At 51.8% G+C, this 15,884-nt stretch overlaps 1 protein-coding gene across 10 annotated transcripts; it reads left to right on the plus strand.

The window, feature by feature from the left end:
* The first annotated feature begins 202 nt into the window (after positions 1–202).
* BRPF1 (bromodomain and PHD finger containing 1) lies at positions 203–15,884 on the plus strand. 10 transcript variants are annotated; one of them, XM_042910386.1, is made up of 14 exons: positions 203–814; positions 1,236–1,382; positions 2,712–3,320; positions 6,851–7,810; positions 8,615–8,777; positions 9,193–9,324; positions 9,732–9,860; positions 10,658–10,967; positions 11,296–11,619; positions 11,940–12,224; positions 12,722–12,869; positions 13,431–13,788; positions 14,134–14,288; positions 15,034–15,884. In XM_042910386.1, exons 3-14 carry the CDS (start codon positions 2,722–2,724, stop codon positions 15,215–15,217), a joined length of 3,747 nt encoding a protein of 1,248 aa, XP_042766320.1. In that variant the 5' UTR covers positions 203–814; positions 1,236–1,382; positions 2,712–2,721; the 3' UTR covers positions 15,218–15,884. The 10 variants fall into 10 exon arrangements, with proteins under 10 accessions (XP_042766320.1, XP_042766303.1, XP_042766358.1 ...); XM_042910397.1 differs by lacking the exon at positions 1,236–1,382 and having other exon boundaries at positions 205–814; positions 9,732–9,878; positions 13,431–13,567; positions 13,670–13,788; XM_042910406.1 differs by lacking the exon at positions 1,236–1,382 and having other exon boundaries at positions 205–814; positions 9,732–9,878; positions 11,299–11,619; positions 13,431–13,567; positions 13,670–13,788.

Genomic DNA, 15,884 nt, shown 5'->3' on the forward strand with positions numbered 1-15,884 from the left:
CCAGCCAGCGTCCTTCTTGCTCCCGGCCCTGCCCCCAGCCCCGCCCCGTGGCTCCGGCCCCGCCTCGCCGCCTTTCTCGGAGACCAAGGCCAGGTCCCCACTGCAGCCGCGGCGCCAGCAGGGAGGGAGGGAGGAGGCAGAGGGGGAAGGGAGAAGGGCGGGCTCCTCAAGCCCAGCCCCGCGCTCACCGTCCGTGTCCGCAGATTCGCTACAAACGGCCCGACCACTCCGGATCTGGAATACCGCGACTTCAGCCTACAGGAACTCAACTCTAAGGTGGAGGTGCTACGGAAGTCATGTGGGGTGCCTACGGGCCCTTCCGAGTCTCAGAGAAAGGCCTCTCAAGACTCAGCAGGCGGGCGGGGATCTGTGGCGAAAGTGCAGATCGACAGCGCCGAGACGCCGCGTTTACCCTGCGCAGACGCCGTCGCCGCCGCTGCTGCCGCCGCCGCTGCCACTGCCTTTGCCGCCACGGTCTCCGCCGCCGCCGTCCCCGCGCTGCCTCCGGGGTCTTCCATTGTTCCGGCCGTGCCGGGTCCCGAGGCCGGACAACCTAGAGGCTCTCGAAACCGGCGGCGGCCGACGGAGTTGAGACACCAGGGCGCCGGCGGGACCGGGAGCGGCAGGGGTCAGCGCGGGAATCCCGGGGAGCCGGGGCCAGAGCGTGGGGCGGCAGGGTGCCGGGGTGGCGAGGTCTGCGGTCTCCGGAGTTGGGGCTCTCTCTCCCCGGCCCGTCTTTCCCCGCCGGCCTCCCCAACTGGGGTCGGAGCCCCGGCGGGCGCCCCCGGCAATGAGCCCGGACTCGAGGTGGCCGGTGAGTGCGGGCCTGGGACCAGGGCGGGAGTGGCCAGCGGGGAAAGGCTAGACTACTTTCGTGGGGCGTGCACTGAGCTGCCCGGTCCGAGGGCCTCTTGGGCCACTCGAGCCGGGAGAACTGACAGTGCATTAGCTCCCAGCCCGCGTCCCAGGGAAACAGAGTATCCTCCAGGGCTCCCTGGGCCAATGGCAGGAGGGGAGCCTTGTTTAACATGTTACACTTCGACAAAAGGGAAACGTCGCCGCATCCGGGAGAGGGCTGCGGGCACCGCCTGGGCCCGGCCTGATCCCTCCGGCCCCCGCCCCCTACTTCCTCCAGCCCCCTGAACTCTGCCGCCATACCCCTGTGGGCTCTGGGTCTTCCTCACGGGCTTCCAGTCTGAGTTCTTGTCTCCACCCCGTGTGCCTCTGCCGCCCAGTCCCAGTGGGACATCTGCCGGGGGCTCTGTGCTACTTTGGGAGCCAGGGCAACACAGATGCAGGATACACCAGGGACCGACCCATCATTGAAAGAGAAGAGCTTGCCTGTTCCTCTGATTGGTTTGTGTTTAAAGACACAGCTGCAGGTAGGAAGTAAAAGTGAGTTGGAGTAGAGGGAGTAGTTTTACCGATGTAGAAGTCAGGGGCACTGACAGAGAGGCTGGAGCAGCCCACTTGGCTTGGCTAAGTCACAGGAGAGAAGCCAAGAGATGTCACCGTTTGTCTAGGAGCTCAGGGTGGCTTTGCCTGGAATGGTGCCAACACCCTAGCTGAATTGTTGAAGTCAGCTAGGCCTGGAGAAATTGGGGCAGTCTCTGACCACGTTGGGCTTCCTGGGGGCTGGTGCCATCTGCTGTCACTACTCACCCAGGAACATTGGAGAGGAGGAAGGGAAGGCCCTGAGGACCAGCATGGAACTGAATGTGCCTAGATTGTCATGCTCTTGTTTGTACTCTTAAGTACCTGGTTATCACTCCCAGAGCCAGGGCCAGGGCACAGGCTTCCCCTAAACACCTCAGAAATGAACTGCTTCTTTCTGTAATGCAATGATTTCTGCTGGTGACCAGGATTAAATCATTGGCTATCCATTCAAACTTCTACATGGGTTAACACTAGCCTTCATCTGTCAGATGATCTGATGATCCCCTCATTCAGTATTCATTAAACAAGTTCTTTATTCATTTGCCAAAAACTGAGTGTCCACTACATGCCAGGTCCTGGGAATATATAGAGGTGGGTAGGCTCTCTGATGTCTGTACTGTATAGCACCTGGTCTAGTGGGAGGAGACAAAGAACTTCCAGTGTGGTAAGTGCCTTGGTGGAGATGACAATGGAATGCTATGGAAACACAGCCCTCCGTGGGAAAGACAAATCATAACAGAAGAAGTGACATTTGAGTTGGGTTTTGAAGAATGAGTAGGAGCTCACCAATCAGGATGGAAACCATTTCAAATCTTGCAGGAATGAGAGGTTATAACATTCAGGGAATGGCAAATTGCCCAGGGTAGACAGAAGCACAGCTGTAACTAGTGAAAAGAAGAGTCTGGAAAGGAGGACTAGGGCCAATGAAAGGGGTACCTTGAATATCATCTTAGGAAATTTGTATATTATCCTGAAATAAGTGGGGAGCATCAGGAAGCTTTTAATCAAAAGATTGACATGGCTGTTGCTACTTGGTAAAAGATCACTCTGGCCACATTATGTGAAGTTAGGCTAGAATAGTTGAGATATGGGGCAGGATGACCAGGCAGGAGGCGATGAGGCCCAGACTGCCCATGGTATGGAAGTGATGGCATTTGGAGTCACTGTAAAGGTGGGCTGGCCAGGACCTTTGGGGAGAAGGGGAGGGCTGGAGAGAGTAGTGGATGACCAGGAACTCTTCCCCAGGCCTGTGCTAACTGATTTGTACATTCTAGATGTGACAGCATGGGGGTGGACTTTGATGTGAAGACTTTCTGCCACAACTTGCGGGCAACTAAGCCACCATATGAGTGCCCCGTGGAGACCTGCCGTAAGGTCTACAAGAGTTACAGTGGTATTGAGTACCACCTATATCACTATGACCACGACAACCCACCACCCCCGCAGCAGACTCCACTCCGCAAGCACAAAAAGAAGGGGCGCCAATCACGCCCAGCCAACAAGCAGTCGCCCAGCCCCTCAGAGGTATCCCAGTCACCCGGCCGTGAGGTGATGAGCTACGCGCAGGCCCAGCGCATGGTGGAGGTGGACCTGCACGGCCGAGTCCACCGCATCAGCATCTTTGACAACCTGGATGTGGTGTCAGAGGATGAGGAGGCCCCTGAGGAGGCTCCTGAGACTGGTAGCAACAAGGAGAACACCGAGACACCAGCTGCTACTCCCAAGTCAGGCAAGCATAAGAACAAGGAGAAGCGCAAGGACTCCAACCATCACCACCACCATAATGCTTCTGTGAGCACCACTCCCAAGCTGCCAGAGGTGGTATACCGGGAGTTGGAGCAGGACACCCCCGATGCCCCACCCCGGCCGACTTCCTATTACCGGTAAGGCCACCTCCACCTCCCAACTCTGGAAAACTGGTCAGGCAGGGCTCAGGAGCTGAGACGTAACAGGCAGCAGATAGGAGAGTGGCAGAGATAAAGGATAGCAGAAGCACACTGGTCCTGCCAGGGCGGTGAGAGGAACGTGCCCCAGCTAATGATGGTGGCACTTACTATATACTGCCACATGCCCGGCCCTGCACTGGGTACTTTGCAGTCACTCCTTTATTTTATTCTCCCAATTCTCTCAGGTAGGTATCGTTCTCATTTCACAGATGAGGAATGCACAGTCCAGAAAGGGGGCCAGACTTACCGAAAGTCACATGCCAGTAGATAGTGGAACTGGGATTCAAATCCAGGTTCCTCTGACTCCAAATCTGCACTGTTTTCACTATATCAAAAAATCATGTGTCTGGTTCCTGATCCTCTCCACTCCATCACTGTGTAACCTTGAGAAAGTTGTCTGGCTTCTGGTTTTCTAATGACCCCATCTGCAGAGCAGGTATAATATTCCTCTGCCAGCCTAGAGGTAGAAGACTAAGTGCACTGATTTCATAAGGTCCCTAAAGCAATTTGCAAATCTGCAGAGGTAATTTTCCCACCATTCTGTTACTGTCACCCATCCTTTAACATGTGTAAGCAATATTTTTATCACCTATGGTTTGTGCTCCTCCATTGGCCCTTGTATTTATTTCACTTAACTGTTTCTTGGAACCCCACTTCCTTGCAAAATTAGTCATGGTGGCTCTAACAAAGTTACAGGCATAAGGCCAAATTCCTTTAACACAAGGTAAGAAATGAAGGGGTGGGGGCAATTTGGTGGTGGAGCTATGTACAGAAACCTTAGCTGGAGGATGGGAGAAAAATCAAGTATAAACCTTCTCTCCGAGTCTTGGCATCCAAGGCAAAGAGGGCATTCAGATAAGTTAAGGAGCAGTATTTGGTGTCAACTAATCAGAAGGCCTAATCTCTGAGAAGGACTTGTAAAGGTTTTTATATGAAAGGTGGTTTTTGTACCAAAAGTGCAATCCGTGTGATGGTATGCCGAATCTCAGTTCTTTAAAATCAAGTCTGTGGGCACTCCAGTGATTTGGCCCGGTATGTCACTTTGGTCCCTCCCTTGTTCACATGTTATACAGTCTCCTCTTCCTGTCTTTCATCCATCCAGCCCAGCTTCACCTCCTTCTCCTTCTGGCTTTGCACTGACTCTCTTTTATGTTAGCAGTGACTGTTAGGCTCACCCCCCAACATACAAACCCTTGTTTGGGCCAGCCTTTTCTCCTAAGGGCTCTTCAGCCTTCTCTGCTCTGATAGGCAATCCAAACCAGTTCCTTCCACTCCATTTCTTCCTCCCTCTGCTCAGATTCACTCCTTATTCCTGGGGATCAAATCTGTTCTCCAGGGCAGCAATTCTCAGCTGGTACACTGTGATCAGCTGGGAGGTATGTTGCATGTCATTTATTACTACTGTTAGTAGAACTGTCCAAGTTTTGCAAATGATATTTTTTATGTATAAATTCGAGAAGATTTGAGGTCATCTCTCTAACAACACCAATTTCTCTTGCTTGCATCTAATATATGCTTTCTTAAGGAGAAAAGAGGGTGGAGTGTAGGCTGGTGTGCCAGGAATTGTACATGACATGCAGCCTACATTATCTGTGCCACAGCCTGTAATCTAGGTGCACTGTGGGAGTGTGTTATATACCATCGCATAATGTCACATATGTTATGGCAGAGCAAAGGTTGAGAACAAGTGCCAAGGCCTAGCAGGGGCTGGATAGTTCATACAATCTCTAAGCCACACCCTTTTTCAAGGATGAGGACATTGCGGTCATTTGGGGTAAAGGGCTAAGAAAGAAACTGCTTCCTATAGATACGGTATTTTAGTTTCCTCCATTCCACCCTCAAAATGCCTTTGAAATGAACAACTGTGCCTATTTCTGTGTGGTGAATCAGACATGGTCCTTGCCTCTAGCCTGTAGTGGAGGAGTTAGACACATAAATAGTTATAATACAAGGCAAGATAGCTCAGGGCTATACAAAAGCTAATAATAAAGCTAAGGTTTATTGAGTACTTGCATCATGCCAGGAACTGTTCTAAATACCTTATCTGTATTAACTCATTTAATGCTCACAACAGCTGTGTGAAATAGGTACAGGTTAGCATCACCACTTTATAGATGAGGAAACAGAGGCCCAGGGAGATCACCTTATTTGCCTGCTGTCATACAGAGCATGGCTCCCAAGCCTATGCTCATCCGGCCTACTCTAGCACCCAGAGCTCCATTTCTCTTGTGGAGAGGGGAGTGGAGGGACAGAAACTAACATTTATTTAGGGCCTGCTATGTGCCACTTCAGTTAGCCCATTCATTTTTTTAAATTCCATTTAATCCTGACAAGTGTCTTTGGGAGTAAATAGTAGCATCCTCATTCTCTTATCAATAAAACTGAGTTCAGGAAGGACCAGTGATGTCTTGAAGGTCAGAGTGGCAGAGCCAGGATTTAAATCCATGTTTTCAGAAACCAAAGCCCCATTCTTTCCATTGTGAAACATATATATATATATATATATATAACATATATATAATTTGCAAGTGATACTTGGGGACCTTTCTTCTCCTAACTCTGCACCATCATCCAGACCTATAGCTTTACAGTACCAGAGTCCAGGCCGCCTAGAGCATAGCAGGGGCATGGGGAGCCTGCTCTGTATGCCAGGCACCTAGAGCAGCCCTCAGCTCCAGTCTGGCTGGCCCAATGAGTGTGTAGGGTAGAGTCTGAATTCTAGTTCTGCCACTTCCTGGTTGTAGGACCTATCTGTGTTAGACAGTTAATTAACTTCTCAAAGCTTCATTTCTTCATCCTCAAAATAAGGGCAATATGAACACTGATGCTATGGCTGTGGTGAGAATCAATGTGGTAACAGTACAATGCTTGGCTCATAGTAAATGCTCAGTAAATCTTAGCTATTCTGTTATCTTCCAAGGCTATCCAAAAAACAAACACAATACCAAGAGTTTGAGGGAGCCCTGAGCTGCATTAGCTGACATAAGACCCATGGCAACTCCATTCAGGATGCCGCCAGTTGGTAATAAAACATATATATAATTTGCAAGTGATACTTGCAGACCTTTCTTCTCCTAACTCTGCACCATCATCCAGATCAACCCGGTAGGTCCTAGCTGCCCTACCCTCCTCCCTTCAGGAGTTTGGTTGAGCCTCCGTACCCCAGAGGAGGTGGTATAGTAGCTAGTACACAAGCTTTGGAGTCAGCAGGCCTGGGTTCATACCCCAGCTCTACCACTTTCTCCCAAGGGAGCCAGAACAGGTGAATTAACTCCCCAAACCTTAGGTTTCCTTTTCTGCAAAACAGGAATGATTACAGCACCTGGGGTTAAGGTGAGGCTGGAATGAGACAGCATAAGTAAAGGCACAGACCTGGCAATGTGTAAGCATCCAGCAATTGTAACCCATTGTCTTTAGGGGAAGGAAATCTCAACTATATGATGCTGAGCTGCCTATGTGCACTGCAGGTACATTGAGAAGTCGGCAGAGGAGCTGGACGAGGAAGTAGAATATGACATGGACGAGGAGGACTACATCTGGCTGGATATCATGAATGAGCGGCGGAAGACAGAGGGTGTGAGTCCCATCCCGCAGGAGATCTTTGAGTACCTTATGGACCGGCTGGAGAAGGAGTCCTACTTTGAAAGCCACAATAAAGGTGACCCCAATGCACTAGTGGATGAGGATGCTGTGTGCTGTATCTGCAATGATGGTGAGTGCCAGAACAGCAATGTCATCCTATTCTGTGACATGTGCAACCTGGCTGTGCACCAAGAGTGCTACGGTGTCCCCTACATCCCTGAGGGCCAGTGGCTGTGCCGCCGCTGCCTACAGTCACCCTCCCGTGCTGTGGACTGTGCCCTGTGCCCCAACAAGGGTGGTGCCTTCAAGCAGACAGATGACGGGCGCTGGGCCCATGTGGTGTGTGCCCTGTGGATCCCTGAAGTCTGCTTTGCCAACACAGTCTTCCTGGAGCCTATCGACAGCATCGAGCACATCCCACCAGCTCGCTGGAAGCTGACCTGCTATATTTGCAAACAGCGGGGCTCAGGGGCATGCATTCAGTGCCACAAGGCCAACTGCTACACAGCCTTCCACGTGACATGTGCCCAGCAGGCTGGCCTTTACATGAAGATGGAGCCTGTGCGAGAGACAGGTGCCAATGGCACTTCTTTCAGCGTCCGCAAGACGGCCTACTGTGACATCCACACACCCCCAGGTTCAGCACGCCGCTTGCCTGCCCTGTCCCACAGTGAGGGTGAGGAGGATGAGGATGAGGAGGAGGATGAGGGTAAGAGTTGGAGCTCAGAGAAGGTCAAGAAGGCCAAGGCCAAGTCCCGGATCAAGATGAAGAAGGCACGGAAGATCCTGGCAGAGAAGCGGGCCGCAGCACCTGTGGTGTCGGTGCCCTGCATCCCACCACACAGGTATGTGGGGAGCAGATGGATAGGCTGGTAAGGGAAGAAGAAGCCCTCCTAGAGACTGATAGCCCCGAGTGGAGTGACAGGGTTGGGTTCTCTTATTAGAAGCTACAAAGAAGGTCAAAACAAAACACCAGATTCCAAAAGAAGTTAGCCCTAGCAGGTCACCGGACTTTTATCTTAGGAGCCAGAAATTTCAGCTTTTATCTGTCAGATCTAACATGTTTTCAGCTGCCCTTCATTTTATGGTCTGGTTTAAGTAGGAAGAAAGAGGATGTAGTAGCTATCAGCCACAGTGGCAGAAATACTCTAACCCTGAACGGAGAAATGGAAGGAAAAAGGGGGAAGGAGTTGTGAAGTGGTCACTACCACAAATGAATCCAAATGACGGCTGCCATCATCAGTTATTTTTAACTTTCTCTTGTGCTGTCTAGTTAATTTCCTCTAGTTTACTGCTCTACAATTATACTTTATCCTAAAACCTTACAAGGCTCAGGCTGAGCAGGGTATCCCAGAGTCAAATAGTACTCTGGGCTGCTGTGACAAGAGCAGTCTTAGAGGCCAAACTCCTCATATGAGTTCACCCAACTTCGTGAACAGGGTCAGGGATCTGGCTTCATGCTGGGAATTTGGCTTCCTGTCTGGTACTGTTTGCTCTTCTTCGCATTAAGCCAAGTGTCACAGGCCTTTTTGACAATAGACTTACTCCAGATTCAACTCCATTCAGGAATTCTCACCAGCCAGAGACACCTGTTCTGCTTAAGAAAATAATGGCCCAACAGGTTTTTCTCTTTATTCCTCGCTTCGCAGGCTCAGTAAAATCACCAACCGCCTGACCATCCAAAGGAAGAGCCAGTTCATGCAGAGGCTACACAGCTACTGGACGCTGAAACGACAGTCACGAAATGGAGTCCCGCTGCTACGTCGCCTGCAGACACATCTGCAGTCTCAGAGGAATTGTGACCAAGTCGGGGTACCGTGTCAGATTCCCTATGGGCTCTGGGAACTGGGGCCAGGGACATAAAGGACTGAGATATGTGATAATAGTTTTCAGTGTCCGAGAGCTTAGGCTATTTCCTCCTTTAAAGTAGCCCTCAAACCAAACTCAGGATGAGATCCTTACAGATTGTCTGCACGTTAAAAGGGCACTGTTCCTGTGTGTTCCTTCATGCATTCATTCAACAAGTATATACCAACCATTGATTCTGTGCCAGATCTAGGGGACACATAGGTACAGGAATTCCCACTTTAGCTAGTGAGGCTGCCAGTGAATTACTGTGCTACCTCCTTCAGTTTTACCTGACATTGACCCAAGCTTCCTGGGCTCTTCCCTCTGGCCTTTCTTCTGGCTTCCTTATCATCTACCAATCCCCTTCTTGCCTCTACAGAGAGATTCTGAGGATAAGAACTGGGCCCTCAAAGAACAGCTCAAGTCCTGGCAGCGCCTCCGGCACGACCTGGAGCGAGCTCGGCTGCTGGTGGAGCTGATCCGCAAGCGGGAGAAACTCAAAAGGGAGACGGTGAGTGCTCCTGGGTCAAGTCTGTTTTTCAGAGGAGAAAACATTCCTGGGACAAGGAAAAGCCTTTGTCCCCTGGCCAGGAAGCAATAGGGCTGATGCTGGAGTCAGGTCTCAATGGTGCCCAGTGTGTTCTCCAGCTCACTGCAAGCAGCATGTCACAGAAGAGGATGAACAGGACCCTCAGTTATGTGATACAGGTAGCTGGCACTGGGAGTTCAAGGAAGAAAAAGGCCAGAGTAGTCAGGGAAGTTTTCACCAGGTGGGGCCTTGTAGAAAGTAGACCTGAGTGTGTCAGCTGTGGGCAGGAGAGAAGGAAGGCAGTTTCCCAAACCAGCTGCTACCATCCCTTCAGACCTCTTCCAAGGGACTGGCCTGGGCCTGGCTGATCGGGCCTTTATGTGTGTCAGATCAAGGTCCAGCAGATCGCCATGGAGATGCAGCTGACCCCCTTCCTCATCCTCCTTCGCAAAACCTTGGAGCAGCTCCAAGAAAAGGACACAGGCAACATCTTCAGCGAGCCGGTCCCTCTGTCTGAGGTAACCGAATTGGACGAAGTAAGAATCCCTTCCCCTCACTCCACCTTTCTGTTCCTCTCCCAGTTGGACCCCTGCTGCAGGTCTGGGCCAGGGACTAGGAGGGGACTGTGAAGAGAGGGGCTGGTGGCTCTGGGGCTCCAGGATAACTGGAGCCACATGCATCACCTGGACTCTGTCTTGTCCCTGTCACACCCCAAGGGCCCAGAATGGGAGGCAATCTGCACTCCTTCCCCAGAGGCAGGGACTGAGTCTGCCAAATGAATAATCCCAGGGCAGGAAGACACTTTCGGGGTGCTGAACCCTAGAACGGAGACTTTAGAAGGCTCAGCACCTAAAGAACCAGCTCTGAAGCCCTAGGTCCTGACTGGCAGACTCTTCTCTCTAAAAGGTATAAAACGAGAGGCCCGAGGCAGTAGCCTCCTTATAAATCTTAATGATAAGTAAAAGAGCTATAGGAATGCAAAGTGGTGTTATTTCCAAATGATTGCCCTAGCCATTTTCTTACTGAAGCCTCTTGGCTCTAGGAGGTAGATTTGACTGTAATTTCATCACCATTTTCCAGGTGAGGAAAAAGAAGGCCCAAAGAGGTTAAGAGACTTGCCATGGTCACACAGCTTGTGACTGGTAAAGTCAAGACTAGAATCCAGCTTTCCTTTCCCCTGTGCTATATGCCTGCCTCTAACTGTGGTGGGAGGAGGTTGCTGGATGCTTTTCAGGGGGTGGGGGTGTTAGGAGCAAGGGTTCAGGGTGAATGAGGAGTATATCTCCACTTAGCCACACCTACCCTGCTCTCCCAGGTACCTGACTACCTAGACCACATCAAAAAGCCCATGGACTTTTTCACCATGAAGCAGAACTTGGAGGCTTACCGCTACCTGAACTTTGATGATTTTGAGGAGGACTTCAACCTTATCGTCAGCAACTGCCTCAAGTATAACGCCAAGGACACCATCTTCTACCGGGCAGCAGTGCGGCTCCGAGAACAGGGTGGCGCTGTGCTCCGCCAGGCCCGGCGCCAGGCAGAAAAAATGGGCATTGACTTTGAGACGGGCATGCATATCCCCCACAGCCTGGCTGGAGATGAGGCCCCACAGCACACTGAAGATGGTGGGTGATAAATCATGCTACACACATAGAGGCCAATGCCAGGGATGAATGGCTTTCCAAAAGTCCCCTACTGGGAACAGGCAGTGTAGGCAGGAAGTAGCTAGCCTGAGCAGTGGCAAACTATCCCCAGGAATGCTCCCCAAGAAGCCAGACTGGGTGAATGGATAGCAGTGCCTACCCTTCCACATCTTGGTGCTGCTGTTTTACAGCTGTTCCTGGTGAGAAGCCAAAGGGAAAAGAGTGGGTTTCTTGTTGCCTGCTCAGATTCAGGGGGCCCAGAGGGCTACCCTAAGTTTGACCTTTCCCCACCCCCTGTGTCCACTCCTAGCAGCAGAGGAAGAGCGGCTGATCCTGCTGGAGAACCAGAAGCACCTGCCAGTGGAAGAGCAGCTGAAGTTGTTGCTGGAGCGGCTGGATGAGGTGAATGCCAGCAAGCAGAGTGTGAGTCGTTCACGGCGTGCAAAGATGATCAAGAAAGAGATGACGGCACTGCGGCGGAAGCTTGCCCACCAGCGGGAAACTGGAAGGGATGGGCCTGAGCGTCATGGCCCCTCCAGCCGGGGCAGCCTGACACCCCACCCGGCAGCATGTGACAAGGACGGGCAGACAGACAGTGCCGCTGAAGAGAGCAGCAGCCAGGAGACAACCAAAGGTCTGAACCCCTAGCAAGGTGGACCCCAAAGCCAGCTAGACTTGACTCTGTAGCACACACTCAGCCCCTGCCATCCCCCAGGCAGAGGTCCCTCCTACACAGCTAGCTGTACTTTTCTCCCTCATTCCCCATTCAGGGGCCTCTTAGCTGCCTCTCTGGCTATTGGTATAAGGGACAATGTTCCCAATTCCCTAACCCCCCAGATCATCTCCCAACTCTAGCTGGAGTAACAGTCCTATAGGCCCAGGGCATACCCTGGGTATCTACCCTTCCCACATCAGGCCCCTCACCAACTCTCCTTCTCTCTTTCTCTGCTCCAGGCCTGGGTCCCAACATGTCCTCAACCCCCGCACATGAGGTGGGCAGGAGAACCTCAGTTCTGTTCTCCAAAAAGAACCCGAAGACAGCTGGACCGCCCAAGAGGCCGGGCCGGCCCCCCAAAAACCGGGAGAGCCAGATGACCCCCAGCCACGGAGGCAGTCCTGTGGGGCCCCCCCAGCTCCCCATCATGGGCTCCCTACGTCAGCGCAAGCGGGGTAGGAGCCCCCGGCCCAGTTCGAGCTCAGACAGCGACAGTGATAAATCCACAGAAGACCCCCCAATGGGTGAGCCTCACCATCACCCAGCCCCCCGAGAGAGTGAGCAAAGTTGCCATCATTCCCAACATAACTCCCACCTGTCCCTTCATTTGCCCATAATATATCAGAGCTAGAAGGGCCCTTAGGGATCCTTTAATTCAGTCCCCTCATTTTACAGATGGGGAAACTGAAGTCCAGAAACACTGACCCAGCTAGATTCCCATCCAGGACCCTCTCCATTATATCACTTCACCTTTTCTCTTCTCACCCTCCTTGGGGATTTCCTGCCCTTTAAGCCATTTGTGTCTTAAGGCCAGTAACTGCCAAGGGCAGTGTGACGGGTGGGGCAGGACTATGGCCAACTGTGGCAGACACTGCCCAGAACTGGCTCTGCTGGCCAAAGTTGGAGGAATTTTCCAGCACAGAAGGGAAAGCCGAGCTCCTAGTCCCTCTTACCCCCATGCCATCTCTCATCTACATCTTCCTGACCGATTCCTTCCCTCCTCCCCCTCCCCCCAACCAAGACTTACCAGCTAATGGCTTCAGCGGTGGAAATCAGCCAGTGAAGAAGAGTTTCTTGGTATATCGTAATGACTGCAGCCTTCCCCGGAGCAGCTCCGACTCTGAGTCTAGCAGCAGTAGCAGTAGCAGCGCTGCCTCAGACCGAACCAGGTACCAGCCCTCCAGATCAAGGCCTGCCTCCAGGATGCCCTTTGAAGTTTCCCTCTGGGAAATAGCATGGCAGCCACTTCAGTCTAGATTAAGATGGCTCAGACCCAAGGTTCTCTGCAAAATAAATGGCATACCTAAGAACGTCACCATAATGGAATAGTGGGAACCATCCTGGGTTAAGCTGATGCTGTAGAGCAGAGAGCGTAAACTGATGCCTTGTGGCCTGGATTTGGCCTGCAGACATATTTTGTTTGGCCAGCATGGTGTTTAAAAAAAAAAAAAAGGAATCTAGTACTGCCACATAAAATTCCTAGTGTCTATATTCTTTTTAAAAATCCGATCTGGCAAATCTAGCCAGGGAATGCACTCATCACCACCACTGTTAAATCCAGCCCATGTCAGTCACACTATTGCCAAGCCCCCAAGGGCTTTTGAGTTTGAAATTTTTCAAGTAGCCTCAGTTTTCCAAAATTCTTAGACCTGGGGGTTTAAAGAGAGGACAACTACTGTGTCATTACCCACTCTACCCTCCTTTAAGCTGAGTTCTTGTCTTGTCCACAGCACAACACCCTCAAAACAGGGCCGGGGCAAGCCCTCCTTCTCTCGGGGCACATTCCCGGAAGACAGCAGTGAAGATACCTCAGGCACTGAGAACGAGGCCTACTCCGTGGGCACTGGCCGCGGCGTGGGCCACAGCAGTAAGTACCCTCACCCAAAGCCAGGGAAGCCGGGGGCCCGGTATCAGGGCCTTGCCAGCCCCCTGGCTGCTGATCTGCTCCCTCTCTCCCATTCCTGTGAAGTGGTAAGGAAGAGTCTGGGACGGGGAGCTGGCTGGCTGTCAGAGGATGAGGACTCCCCACTGGATGCTCTGGACCTGGTGTGGGCCAAATGCCGAGGGTATCCATCATACCCAGCTCTGGTAGGCTTCCCCTTTTCTTATCATATCCCTTGCCTCCCAACCCCAGATCGTAGACACAATTAGCAGACTTTACTTACTCTCTGCTGAGCTGTAGAGAACAAGGGTCTTTGGCAGATAGACACTTAACAAGTTCCTGGTTAGTTTTTCCATCTCTCCCTTTTCTTTCCCTTTGCATCTTGGAATCTGGAATAGTTCATCATGAGAAGCCAAGGGTCAGCAATGCAGCCTTGTGGCATGATAACCTTTCTGTGTCCCAACTTCAGAGGTAGTTTCCCAATTCTTGTATAGAGTAAGTTTCGGGGAAGAAGGGAACTGAACCAAACAAAGGTCTTATTACACCCTCAGATAATTGATCCAAAGATGCCCCGGGAAGGTATGTTCCATCATGGGGTTCCTATCCCTGTGCCCCCCCTGGAGGTGCTGAAACTTGGGGAACAGATGACCCAGGAAGCCCGAGAGCATCTCTACCTCGTCCTCTTCTTTGACAACAAGCGAACCTGGTAAGGGAGGAGGGGAGCAGTTTCTGTGACTCATACAGCCACAGATGCAACCCTGGGTATGTGGGCAGGCTGCCAGGAAACTCCAGCAACAGACAGACTGGGCTATCACAGATCAGTGGGGGAGGGACTTAGATCTTTGAGCAGAAGGGTTGTGAGGGTTGTGTTGACCATGAGTCTGAGAGACTGAGTGGGCAACAGCTGACAAACAGCTGTAGCTAGAAGCTAGAGGGCCATCAGTGACTGTGACAAATGTGCTCCCCACCCAGAATCAGGTGGCTTCTAGACTTAGTTTTCCTGTCTCTGCCTCCATGGTGACAAGATGAGGATAAAATAGATATAAACATTCAGGCTCTCAAATCTCTGTTCTGTCACATGTATGTAATGCAGTGTTTTTTGTGTATTGTGTGCAAAGGATATTTAATGTCAGTAAAGTCTGCCTGAAGCCTATGGGACAGGGTACCTATTTCAGGTTAGGTCATGGCCCCTTTTTGCACTCGTAAATACCCTGTGGTTACCCCGTAATGTGACTGTTGAGTGGGTGCTTTTCATCACTAGACTATGAGCAGTTCCTTGAGGGCAGGGACTGTTTCTCTTAGACTCTGTTACCCCATTACCCACCAGAACCAGGTTGCCCAGAACCTCCTGGGCACTCAGGAGGTGTTTTTGAATGAGTGAAGGAGTGATGAAGGCTGATGCTTGTTGCTTTCCCAGAGATGACTTATGTGATCCTCACCTCGTCCTACAGGCAGTGGCTGCCAAGGACTAAGCTGGTTCCTCTGGGCGTGAACCAGGACCTCGACAAGGAAAAGATGCTGGAGGGCCGCAAATCCAACATCCGCAAATCAGTGCAGATTGCTTACCACCGGGCTCTGCAGCACCGCAGCAAGGTGCAGGGCGAGCAGAGCAGCGAGACCAGTGATAGTGACTGATAATGCCCAGCACAGCCCAACCTACAGTGCCCTGCCACCTCTCTCCTCCCCCTTTGCTCACTGTCCTGGAGTGGCACCGGCCTCTGCACTGACTCATTCCTGGTCTTGGGGCCAGTCTCAGGGGAAGCTGGGTGGGGGAGGTCCCTCCCGCCCTGAGTGCAGCTGGACTGTACAGAACACTCCAAGGGCCCACGGCGGCTCTGCGCATGGAGAGGGGAGGTCTCACTGGCCAGAGAGCCCCAGAGACCTCAGCATTGTAGTGCAGGGTGGTGGGCCAAAGTTAGGACACTGCATAAAACAGGCCATCCCACCACCTCTGTCTGCTCTGCTCATGCCAGGAGAATCTAACTGCCTAGTGGCCTGAGGCCCTTGCAGGTGGTGAGGTGAACGGGCATCTGCCCAGCCTAGCAGTGGGATTGATGTCTGTCCAGCCCGGAAGAGGGGCACTAGGTGACCCCCCTCCCCTGCTGTTGTAAATACTGTAATTAGCGGAGAATTTAAATTATTCTCATTTGTAACTGCGTTTCCGGGTCGCGCCAGAGTCATTTGGTACTAAAAAAGACTGGGGCCTGTCCCCACTTCCCTTTTTCCCATAGATGCCCCCACCTTTCAAACTGGTTTGTATTTATTTCAAAGGAAGAAAATATATTGATTCTTAGAAAATAAA

The sequence above is a fragment of the Panthera leo genome, chromosome A2 (assembly GCF_018350215.1).
Source record: "Panthera leo isolate Ple1 chromosome A2, P.leo_Ple1_pat1.1, whole genome shotgun sequence".
NCBI classification, from domain to species: Eukaryota; Metazoa; Chordata; class Mammalia; order Carnivora; family Felidae; genus Panthera; species Panthera leo.